The sequence below is a fragment of the Cyphomyrmex costatus genome, unplaced genomic scaffold (genome assembly GCF_001594065.2).
Source record: "Cyphomyrmex costatus isolate MS0001 unplaced genomic scaffold, Ccosl1.0 scaffold133, whole genome shotgun sequence".
Lineage (NCBI taxonomy): Eukaryota > Metazoa > Arthropoda > Insecta > Hymenoptera > Formicidae > Cyphomyrmex > Cyphomyrmex costatus.
In genome coordinates, this window is record NW_017275315.1 from 631,606 (window position 1) to 644,966 (window position 13,361).

Genomic DNA, 13,361 nt, shown 5'->3' on the forward strand with positions numbered 1-13,361 from the left:
GAGATCATAAAATTTTATGTGGTACAATACAGATAGTTTTATTATTTTATTTATTTATATGCTTTATTACTCCTTTTAATTTTATTAAATGTAATAATTATATCTCATGTTTTATTAAATTGTGTAGAATTATTCGAGATATATCCAAGAATGCTCTTATTTTTTTATTGCTCAGTTTATATTAATTTCATACTTACATTTATTTCAGTTTGTAAAACCGAATTATTTTCGAAATAAGCAATCCGTGTGTGACAGTGCAGTTAATAATCCTTTAAATTAGGAATTACAGCAATCTCTTTCAAAACTATATATACGGCAAAATGATATTTCGACCTTGTATTTTCTGTTCTTGTCGAGAACGAAGTGCCCCCGCGTCATAAATATCCTCGTGCCACCTGCACAATCGCAATTAACGCGTTGCGAATGGATAGGGAATGGGGCAGGAGAAGAAATGAAAAGGGGTAATAATCAGCTAGGTCGAATCTTGCCTTGGCAAACGATGAATGCCTTCTGTGCAACGCCGCGTCCGCGGCAGAACTATTTTAGCGAATAAATGCTCGTATATCATCCCCTTGAAATCGGTTTCTCGTCTTTACCGTCGTCGTCGTCGTCGTGAACGAGGATGGGGAAAACGTCGATCGCTATTTTCGGCCTTATTACGACTGACCCAATAGCAACTCGTATTCGAATTGCAGGGTCAGTCGTAATCGCCCTACGTGCGCGACCGTATTAACTTAATACTTCGATATCTCGGCTGATAAAGTCAACGTTTTGGGTCGATATCAAGTAATGACTTTTTATTAATAAACGAGTCATTAAAGTGCATTTGTGAATTAAGCTGAAAGTTATCAAGAATTGGTTAACGTAATCTTGATTCTGTTTAACTTCAATCAATTTATAAATGTCTAAATCTTATAAAATATAATTACATTCAAATATATGGTATACGGAAAAAAGTAACTTTATATATATATATTTATAAATTTGATATTTTTCGATCTATTGGACTATATATATTTATATATTATGTTTTTATCAAACCAACATATATTTGCATAAAATTGGTAATGACCCGATCGGTGTCGAAATGTCCATACGTAATATTAAAAATTTTTATTTTTATTTCTATTTTTTAAATTAAGTAATATCGTTTTGACTGGTAGCTCTTTTAATTAATTTTAAATTTTATCCCCTTTTTAATTATGTCATGAAAAAAACGTATATAGAGTCATTTAGAAATTATTTATTGATGGGATCAGTATGGGACTAAATTTCAAATCAAAGAGAAAAGGTTAAATTATGTTTACGTGTAATTAGTGTACCATGGAACACTAAATTAATTAACAAAATTGAAAAGATCTTCAATTTTTTTACTTAATCTTCTAAATGGACTCGGTATGAAACAAGTGCAATTAATCGATCAATTTTAATCGTAATAGCCGAAGTTACCGGAAATTAAAGCGCCCGAAACACCCAAGATCGAAGTTATCAAAGACGTGACACCGGTCGGTAGCAGAAAGGGCTCTTTAGCACCCGGAAGCGGTGCTGGCAGTCGACGTGGTTCGCTCATACCGCCCGAGGAATTGGGTCGTAGGCCCAGTTTGATCATCAGTGACGAGGTATGTTACGGAATGTATTGTGTGATCGTGAAAATTTATAGACTACCTTATAGAGGACCGAGCTGAAGAATGTAACAGAGAAAAGTAGAATGGCATTCTAAAGATATTCTAATTTAACTTTTTTAAATAGAAAAGTTAATTTAATTTTAATTCATAAATTATAATATATAGAACATAATATAAATTATATTATTTGCAAACATAACTCGAATTTATGTATTATTGATTTGAATATATTGAAGCATTAGTTAATTTAATTCTCAAGTTATTGCACAAATAGAATTTCGTGAGCTTGAAACTTTGTTGCATTCTTATGTGCTCCTAAGAGATCACCAAGTTTGCTTTATAAAAATCTTATAGGTGTCTAAGGAAACACATCATTACTGATCTTGTTAATTTATTGGAAGAACCTTGTCAAATCGCCAAACATTGTTCCAATTAGCTTGAAAGTTCAGAAATAAATGACTGTGACGCGATGAATCTATTTTAATAGAATATTAAATCACAAATCAATATTAAGGCCTCATTAAGGTTTGATGGATTTATGACTTGATGTCTCCTTTTATACATACAATTATAATTGCATTTTAAGAAAATTACTTTCATTTTTATCTTTTATTATTTATATATACTAATTCTATTATACGTTAATAAAGCAAAGAGGGTGATACAACGTACTTTGCACTCTTGAATGTACATATAAAATATAAAAAAAAGAATGTATGTATTTTTTAAATAATATAGAGAGAAAATTATATTACATTAAATATAAAATATCACATATTAAAATAAATAAGTACATATATTAAATTAATTGTAATATGTTTATTTTTTTTTAATATTATTATTGAATTAATAATCTACATACATGTATTTATAGTACAAATTTTTTAAATTTATTTAATGTGTAAAATGATAAGTTTCCATTTTCTCTCTATTACAATATAATAAGTTATATTGAACATATATTTCAAAGTGCAAAGTACTTGCACGAGTCCTATTAGGTAGATGATTAACGAGTCGCGTATGATACTCGACGAACAAGATAGGTAGACTGGCTACTGCTGGTTGATCCTAGGATTTTTTGTAGCTTTTTTTTGAGTTTTATAGTGTAAGTTCAGTGATGGTCTTAGTGATGTCGTACTCGTGATAGATACGCGTCGTGAATCTCCGACGACGAACTCGTCGAGTGACGCACGTCGTGTTTAGTGTCAGCAAGGCGTGAGATTTAGATTAGAAACCCCTCATCAGTGAAAGATCCAGAGTTTACCAGCTTCTGAAGCATATTCCTTTCTTTCCTTCCCGTCCGTTATCTCCAGTCGTCAGCAAAGGCATTTCTTCCAAAAAGAAAAAGAGAATGGAAAGTCCACCTATGATGCGTAATATCGAGGACGTCCAAGATTGGTAATATCGACTTGCGAAAAGCAAGAGTCTGAAGAACGGGCGCTTCCTGAAGAAGAACGTCGAAGAAACACGGATAATTACCGATTATGTGGATTATACCTCAGCTGAGAGCAAGACGATCGAAGGCGTTCCCCGTAAAACTTGCATCGGATATTTCGTTATTTCAAGATAAGATCTCACATTTGATCTTAAAATAATCTTTCTGTATTATAATTAGCGTTACATCTTAATAAATATTTTTAGCTTAACTGCTTATAACTAGAGCAACTTTCAGGAATGAAAATAGCAGAAAAGCATTAATTAAAGTTACTAAAATTAAGCAGACGCATAACTTGCGTTGATGTAATTAATTTTAGTCAATTTCGCGAGACTTGGTTCGGTTTCAAGATAAAGATAAAGCGGGGAATGCATTTTGATATGTCTAACAGGGTGGTAGGACAAAATGCCGGTTGATCGAAACGATCATGTTATACAATGTAAACATGTTGCAGCATTATTCATTGTGTATACACGCAAACACAAACACACACGTGCACAATACAACCACCTTTACCTCGCAGTAGTGGTTAATAGAGATTTGGTCCATAGGAGCATAGGAAGCTTCGTCCCGGCGAGGTGGTGGACGAGCGCAAGGTGAGATAAATCACTGAGAGAAAAACGCGGAAGCGAATGTCTCGTCTGCAACCTTACTCGACTACCAAATGCACTTCTACTTACTTTTCTCACACATTCTTTCGTACACACTCACCGGAGTATCGTGCAAAGAGAATCTTCACTACACGGAAAAGAAATAAAAAAAGTTTAACGTATAATTTCTTAATGAACTATTTAATGCAATTTTATTACTAATAGCGAAAAATCTTTACGATTATCTTTGCTCGATCTTGCCTGCTCCTTTTACTACTATTTACTTATTGTGGTCGTACTTTATAGCACGTGTCGTCCTGAATTTAATCATGCACACTTTATGACGATAATGGTTTGATTATTCGATTAATAAATAAATTTCACGTCGAGAGCAAACAGTTAAATTCCCGACGATGACGTGCAAACTTTGGAAAAGTTCCAGCATCCTTTATTTTTAAGAAACGTATCTCTTTTTTAAACACAGTTTCTTAATAGACATTTTGGTAAATTAATAAACAATAATAGATAATATAAAAGATCTTGTTGCTCTTGATTTAGTAAAATAAAGGATATTCGAACAACATCTCGCACGTGCCTCTCGATGTTTCGACATACGTAATCCAAGATCTGATAAGCGAGTAAATAGCGAATGCATTTTTGCACTTGGCACGGAACTGTTGCAACCGATATGCATACTCTGACGACAATAATAATAATAATAACAATAATATTAATTGATAATGCGAGATAAGAGAAGCGAAAGAAGTCAGGGCTTGTCCGTGTGCGTGTTATCAGTTAATCACTCGTATACAAGGTTCTAAGTCTTTCCTGGCTTTTACATCTTTACACGATAAATCACTGGGTGATCTTGGCAAGCACTATGCCGTTGTAGATAGATATCAACGCTAATAAATGTTCCGAACAGCGCGACAAGACGTGTGAATCATGTATGACGATCAAACTTCAATGTCCGGGTGTAAATTACTTTTGTTACTTCATTTCTGTCAGTTAAATGTGTATTATTATCAAATTTAAATTATTATCTCGCTCACCGGTCTAATAAATTCAAACAGTTTGTCGTGTAAAAGTGAAAATGCCAAGGATTTGATTAGACTCGAACGAATTTGCTAAGTCCGTCTGGGTTGTTCTAAAAATCTCTTCTGAATTCTCTCTCTCTTATGATAAAGTTTTGAGCAGCAGTATATTGAAAGCATTTACGAGTGTGTGAATAATAATTTTATTAGAATAATGTTGCGATATTATAACTATCCACTGATGCGCCCTTTCTTCTCTTTAGATTATCTTGAACCTTCATATTGTAAAAAATTAATAATAATTATATTAAAAAGTTTTAATAAATTCACGAAACAGCGATTATATGTATAAAATCGCAATGAAGTTATAGTTCGAAGTGTTGTCATGAAATTTATATGAATATATTGAAGAATCCGATATGACAGGTTTGAGATAATCGACACGCAGTTTTCAGATTATTCTTACGAATAGCGATTAGCTCTTTAAAAGATCCGTCTCTTTCATACGATCACATGCAATCTGGTTGCACGTAAACTCACTGACGTATTAGCTGACAACGAGCACCGCCGAATCGCACTGTTCTGTCTAGCAATGCACCGCACAGAAATGCAAACGCACAAGCCGTCGCAACGTCGGTAAGGCGAGCCTCGAACAGCCCCCGTTTGTGTTCGTCTACCGCGATTCTGCCTTGTTCCTTCAACCCCCGATTTTTATTCATCCGTATCCTTACCAAGTGTCTGTCCCAAGCAAATAATAAAAAAAGCAGCTCCATTTTAATCCGGCAAGAAGAGTCAATTAGCGAAGCCAGCACGCAGGAGCATTTTTGTTTATTTCCATTTTCGGAATCATCGCTTTTTGTCAATTGTTTCTGTAAAAGAGAAAAAGATATTTTAATGTCCATTCTGTGTAAATCTGTCGGGAAACGTTAACAAAAATCCGTGTTAACAAAAGCGACGAAAGGAATATTTCTACGATGACGAGCAGTCACTTGACCCTCATGTATTCGTCTCTGTGATTTTTGCAGTTGGGAAAGTTACGGCCCGGTGAGGTTTTGGAAACAAAGGTGAGATTTGTGTTCGCTATAACACAAAGCTTACCTGCTCAAAGTACTATACCAGCAATCTTTCGTATCATGTATTGTCCTGTCTTTTTTCTTTTTTTGTCTTACGGACACCAAACCCTTTTTAGATCTTTATATTTTTCGCCCTCCCCCCTCAAGCCCTAATGATTTTGAAGCGTCGAGTTTCATTTTCTTGTTTGCCTACAGAAAGACAAAATAATAAAAGCCCAATAACTAAAACGATAACTAAAAACGTACTTGGTGAGGAAAGTCCCCGATGAGAGAGGCAAAAACAACGCCACGCGTTACCACGGGACGGCAATAATAATATTAATAACAATAATGACGACATATGACGATGATGATATTAATAATAATAAAAAAACATAATTTTACGACATGTTTTTAACTGAGGTTTTTGAAGTTGCTGCTGCTGCTGCTGCCGCTACTGTAAACACACGCTAGCTGCTATTTTCTCAACCACTGCGGTTTAATACCGTAATTTTTAATATCGGTTTAATATCATTTAATATTATATGTTCGTGAGAGCATATTGGCATATAATTTACTGATCAATAATTTGAGTTTTCTTTTCTCTTACATCGAAATATATGATCAATCATTTCCTCCCCCTATTATATCGAGCACACTCCCAAGATAAGAGTCCACTTCTTGTGGAGCACCCCTCAGAAATCAAGAATTCTAATCTCTCTCTGCCCTCCTCTTTTATGCTTCTACTTCTGTATCTATCTCATCTTTTATTTTTTCACGCACCACACACAGACTAAGCCCGGCCGACTAGGCGCGCTGCCAGAAAAAGAGGTTAGCACAATATCTCTGTTGTGCGTGTACGCATATGTATATTTTTATATTATTTTGTACATACGTTTACATATACGTTTATATACACGTTATCTTGATATTATTTTCTTATTTATTGCGTGCTTAAAATTTAGAAACATTTTATACAGGATGGTTTTGAATAGCCTCCAAAAGTCTACAATAAGTGACAGATTTAAAAGTTGATCGAGATTCATAGAGAGATAATTATTTATTAATGGAATTTTTGGTAAAACTATTATTCATTTTAAATAAAAAATTTATCAAAATTAAGTTGTGGTCAGAAAATGAATAAGTTTTCTTACGCAAAGATCTATCGATTTTTCTTCACATTTTTGTTAAGAAGAAATTAATCAAACTAATTAATTTCATATAAACAAAGTTTTTGGATGTTATTCTATAAACCTGTATGTTCTATAAATATTTTGCAAAGAGCACTTTTTCGCGAATAGTCAATGCCGATGAAATGCGCTTGCAGACGGTGATTTTTTGCATTGCATCGATTTATGTGCGATGTACTTTGTAATTAAAATTGAAAACATGAATTGATTCAATGCGTAAAACCTGAAGAAGCTCATTGCAGTCGCGCTGCGGAAATTCTGCTTATTAGTTCGAGCGGATACACCTGTACATTTTATGCGGCTGCATAGATGCAATTTAGATGCAATTGTAATGGTGGTAAGAAATTGGAGTTAATTTACAATATAAATAATCCATGAAAAAAGCGAAATTGCTGACATATTTTTTTATTGATTTCGTTGTGTTTTGAAAAAATTGTTTATGTAAAATCTACCACCATTAAAAATTAAGTAGTTGCAGTACAACTCAGTATCAGATTTGTCGCAGTAGTGCTACTTTATTTTAGTGTCTATAGTACACTCTGCGTATAAAATAAAACGTTTAAGAATTTATTCCGTGAAGTTATTTTTTTATAAAAATATCTTAATTTAATATATCTAACAATAAAATTATTTTTTGTTCTTTCTCTTTTGTTGCTAAAAATAATTCATTATTTATGCAAATTTATTTATAAATCGTGGTAAATATATCTTACAGTAAATCTTCATAATAATTTACTCTTTTATTAAAAGATTAACGTTGAAGAGCCTGATTCTCTTCAATTTTGCATATCGCTGCGATAGATTTGAAACTGAGCAGTTTACTTCTATATGTCAAAAATATATATGTGTGAAATAACTTATTTATGTAGAATTTTATGTATAGGTGTAAATTTTTATCGTGCTCACACTATATGTTAAATAGATTTCGATCGAAATATTCTCATTCTTTCATCGTCACAAATACGATGTCGCTTTTTCAAAAGAAAAATTAAACAACTTTTATCTTATTATTCCGATTCAAAATATACATACGGCATCGTATTTGTGCATATCGTGTAGATATCGTAATGTGTCTCTTTGTAAATAATCCTGATAACTGATTTTCTCATTAGACGAATATTCGAACGGCAATTTAATTGACGAGGATCAGATTGGTTCACGGAGTAAGCAATCATTTCATCGCCAAAGCATAAAATTAGTCATTCATGTCATTCACATCATGTCGAATCCATGTTTCATTCTCTTCCCCAACTCTCTGTACCTTTTATTAATTTTCTTAATGTATTTTAGTATTCTAACAATGACGGTTTGCAAGGACAGGCTAAGAATATCGCTAATGATGTCCTTATCTTATGGTAGCCTTATCGTAGATTATCACAAAAAAAATTTGATTGCACTAGTAGGAATAACATGATATAATATTTATAATAATATAATAATTATAACATAACATTGCAAAAATTAAATCTAATATTGTATTGTAATTTATTATAATTACAGAAAACAAAATAGTACTTTATTTTGAATATGCATCTTTATTTTTTTTGCATTCTGTAAAGTTGTCCCTTCTTGTGCAATTTAATCCCGTCTCTAAAAGTTTTTTAACCGACGACTATTTTATGTCAATAATGATTAACTATTATATTTCTTTAAATTCTCATCCAACGTGTAACTTGTGATTCGCACTTTTGCTTTGCGATTCACATATCATGGCAAATACATTTTGCCGCACGAATATCGACGTACGAATATCTCATATTCTCATTATTATATAAGAACACATTTTCATCATTGGACGAACATTTCTCATTTGTTTCTAAAATTGAAAGCAGGAATGATGTAAAAATCTACAAACTGACTTTAGTATCATTTTTCTGTTACTAGAATGGCCTTACAAATGTATTTAAAAATATTAAAATTTTATGTTTTCCTGCTTTCATCAAGCTCTTATTCATCCGATTAATATATTCCCTTTCTCTATAATATTTCCTTTGTCCAACAATGCGTACTCAAGGGATTCTTACACTCAAGGGATTCGGTTAATTATTTATCATAAATTATTTGACATATTTTCTTTGCGTGCAAATGAAGACAAACATGCAGAAATAGAAGTGAGTTGATTATACAAAATTTCTAAAATAATTTGTTAAAAATTATAAATGTGTTACAAAACAGTTGTTAAAATTAAATAAGAAAACCTTGAAATCGTAATGGCTAGTCACGATTGAAGAATCTATGAAAATCATCATGTGAATCTATCCATGTTTATTGATCCCATCTTGCTAATCAATGTATTCTGAAAAAAGGATGTGTTTTAGCATTGTCACTAATATTATTGAAACTCACTTGATTTAGTAATTAACACACAGTCACTAACGCGTGAAACGTAACGCTGATTAATAATGTAAATTAATTTTCAATGTAAATAACGTTAACTCACAATGATTAAATGTAAATAAACGTAAGTAATAATCAAAATGTATAAAATATGCGAAATCGCATGAGCGCTGCAGATTTTTCAAGCGATAACGGCGACTTCCATTTCTTTGCTTTTTTTTGTTAACTTCTGTTTTTTGCAATAAATAATTTAAAAAATAATAAAATTAATTTTTTATTGTATTTTGCGATATCGTCACGAAAAAAATAAGATGCATCTGTAAAAAATAAGTAAATATTTATAATAAAAACTCTTGTTTTTTATTATTAGGGATATATTATTTATTAATTACACAGCTTTTAATTTGTGTTTATTTGATTACATTGATTTATCATCGAACTCAAATTTACATGATCGGCGGAAGTCGTCGCGCGTTATGCTTTAAATATTCTCGCTTTTATTCAAAAGCTTTTCAATGTCTATGTTAAATACAATGACATAGTGTGTATAAATTTGCTCACGTTTTCATTTGAATGGCACAGCGTCGTCGTCCGAGCACAGCGGACATCAGAAGACCCAGCGTGGCGGACCTGGAGAATAAGATCAATTTACCTAGTACACCTCTGCGAGATGTTGGACCAGCTGGACCACCCCAGATCGTCGATGTTCAGGAATCGTACTCCGCCGTCGAAGGTAATGCATTTTACTCATCAATCGTAGAAAACTTCCATTACAGAAATAAATTTTTTTTAAATTGATATATGTGATTGTAGCAATAATAAATGTCTTACAAAATAGTTTTTAATATTATACTCTTGTTTTAACTAAGTTAATTCTAGTGGAATTCTTTTAACAGACTCGACGGCGTATCTCACTGTCGCGGTGGAAGGCACGCCCGCGCCAACTTTCAAATTCTACAAGGGTATTACCGAGATCATCGAGGGTGGCCGCTTCAAATTCCTCACTGACTCGGAGACCAACACGATCACCCTCTGCATGAGGAAGACGAAGCCCAACGATGAGGGCACTTACAAGATTGTCGTGAGCAACATCCATGGCGAGGATTCCGCCGAGATGCAGCTCTACGTTTCCGGTGAGTCGAATTAATTTTATAGTTTATATTGTAATGCCCTCACCCTGCTGCCCACCCGTTGTACAATGAAGAGGGCAACAATATGTAGCCGCAGTCTTTGTCTCAGCTCATCTAATATTTATAATATATATTAATGATAAGTTAATTATTACTGATAATACAGCTTTGCTATTTTTAATTTTAATTTGTTGGATGAATGATAGACGCCAGTGGCATGGACTTCCGTACTATGTTGAAGAAGCGGAAATACCAAAAATGGGCTCGAGAAGAAGCTGAGCAAGAAAAAGTAGATTTGAAGGAAGTCGAGAAGCCCATGCCGGCATTGAAAAAAGTGGAAAAGGTACGTTTAATTCTATATATACACATACATGTGCAAATGGAAACTATGTAAAAAATTAAATTAATAAGTTAATTGTTTAGCAAAACTAAACTAAAATTTATTTGGATATTATTTAACTTAAATGTGGATATATCTTCAACTTTAAAATAAGTTTAATTCGAGAGATGTATTATATACATACATATGTATATACTACGCGTAATATTTTCAATAAAATTGGTTAAGCATCACATTTACAATCGCCATTGATGTAATGTTGTAATACATAATGGAGATGTGTGAATGCGATTTCAGCACGCCATTAACAGCCTGATGGTGTCTAATGCGAACAGGTGACACAATGTTAGATATGTAATATAAATTTAACGTCGCCTGAACTATTTACTTTATAAATCCATATTTTAATTCGAAATTCTTTTTTTGTTTTTACTTTTATTTGACAATTATATTACAACAGCCAAGATACTCTTTTATTTACTTACAGACAAATTAAAATAAAATAAAAATGATGTTTCAATTTTTTTATTTAAAATAATATTACTGAATATTTTGAATAAATAATTAGATACATTAAGTAATTTTTTATTTAGCATAGCTAACGACAACTTAGTAGAAAATTTTGAAAATACGTACATCTTCAAGATTTTAGAACGCATTTTCTGTCTGTTCCTTTCTTTGTCTTTTTCTTCTCTTCTTTGTCTATCTCTGTCTCCTAGTCGCTAAGAAGCGAACAGCACGGATCGGGCTGGTTTCAAGACGGCGAGGAAATAGTCATCTTGTCAGCGGGTGTGGAAATCTTTCGAATTTCTCTCGACAAGAAGGGTGAAACTAACTGGAGCTGGCTCAAGGTCTTTTTCCGAGGGATTCACATAATAAATCATAGTGACGATGACAGTATAACGATTAAGATTTCAAAACGTTGATGAAACATTAAGATCTACAATCTGCCTTTATTTTTTAAAATATTAACAAATTAAAATAATGAAAATAAATATAATTTTACAATATCTCTAGAAAGTGGGACAGAATAGTTGATCTTTTTTTCTGACTGTTATCAGAACATTTGAACTCTCGCGGTCTAAATTTTGCTATATAAGTTCTCTATACTTCTTCCTTGCCTCCACACACTTTATCGCGCAAGCGACATAACTTTCTTTTTTCATTTTTAACATATGCACTTTTATGTATGGTTTAGAGTTGATGCTGCACTTTAAATTACATCTATCCCTCTTTTGTGCCTTTAAGTTGTTCAATTATTTAAATTCTAGATTGATACGTTTAATTTTACTACAAAGAATTAATAATTCAAAATTAATATTTGCCTTTTCTAAAATGCATCGAAATTACATTGTAAAGATTATTTTATCATACAATGGACATATCCGAGAATTTTCCTTACATCATACATAAGATACTTTAATAAAACCGTAAAAGTTCCAGAAATTACTTATACAATCGTAACCAAGAAAAAAACATTTTATTTGTAACATACAAGAAAATTTTTAATTAAAAGTAAAGTTATATTTTTTATAATTAAAATAAGAAGAATTTCAATGAGAGTAAATCTCCCAAACTCCTCTCTCTCTCTCTCTCTCTGGGTACAACCACGATACGCGCACTGAGGGGTAGCTGTATAGTATATGTCCATATTTATTACATATTTCTCTATTAACAAATAAGTACGATAATTAACGTAACTGAAAATCGCTAATAGAAATAAAAATGTAAACTATCGATAACGTGTGATGAAATTGGCACTATTCCAAACCCATTGCATGTGACACTCCCTATATATTAGAAGAAAAGCATTATCTCTAAATATGTAGAAGTAACGTAGAAAAAGATAAGAACTCTAATATAATGGATTTCACAGTTATAAATAAAAAATGTTTAACGATTAAATACATATAAGATAGACGATGACAAAAAGTGCACTATAAAATCGAAAAAATTAATTAAATTCTACAATTCATTCATCTTTCTTCAAAGATTTTTTATTTTTATTAGATATTTCTTTAAATCAGAGTTCTTTAATCGCGCGCTAATGGCTAATTGTATATGAGTGGCATTAACTATGATGTGTGTATGCCGGGCATGTAGGATATCTTCGACATTCAGCGCAGGCCAAGTTTGCAGGAGGTAATCGTCGACTGGCCAAAACTAGCGACACACGCCAAGGAGAAGGTTCGCGAAAAAAAGTCTTAAAGAAATGCATCCTTGCGTTAAATTCCAAAGAGCCATAAAACAGAAAGCAGAACCGCCCCGCAAGGCTTCTATTTCCTGCGCGGTATTCTGGTTAATTAAACTTGAATATCACAACACATGATTACCTACATATTGCATAAAAAATGTTCAAAATTGAATGAATTAAGGAAAATGGTAAGAGAAGACTTTCCTACAAGACTTTTTACATTTCAGTACTTTGTCATCATAATTTGCCAGAATACCCCCGTGTTTTTGGATTTTCTTGATCCTTTGAGCGAGATAAAAATTCTGTTGTTGTAACATAGCAAAGAGATCGCGATGTAGGTGTTTAAAGTAACTGTGACTGATCTCTTTGTTTTATTAAGGCAGGTGTTACATCAATCCGACTAAGGATGTAAACCGAATAAATCGTGAAAAACG

General features: G+C 32.5%; 1 protein-coding gene across 22 annotated transcripts in view; it reads left to right on the top strand.

Annotated features, from left to right (window-relative positions):
• The window catches only part of bent (projectin protein bent), a 93,751-nt gene that overhangs the window by 37,554 nt on the left and 42,836 nt on the right, over positions 1-13,361 (top strand). For 16 of the 22 annotated variants that reach the window (XM_018551039.1, XM_018551054.1, XM_018551041.1 and 13 more), the window contains 7 exons: positions 1,440-1,619; positions 3,612-3,656; positions 5,710-5,748; positions 6,529-6,567; positions 9,846-9,996; positions 10,160-10,396; positions 10,600-10,736. In XM_018551039.1, coding sequence (XP_018406541.1) covers positions 1,440-1,619; positions 3,612-3,656; positions 5,710-5,748; positions 6,529-6,567; positions 9,846-9,996; positions 10,160-10,396; positions 10,600-10,736 — 828 coding nt within the window. The remainder of the gene's footprint in view (positions 1-1,439; positions 1,620-3,611; positions 3,657-5,709; positions 5,749-6,528; positions 6,568-9,845; positions 9,997-10,159; positions 10,397-10,599; positions 10,737-13,361) is intronic. The other 6 variants (XM_018551042.1, XM_018551043.1, XM_018551044.1 and 3 more) reach the window with 6 other exon arrangements.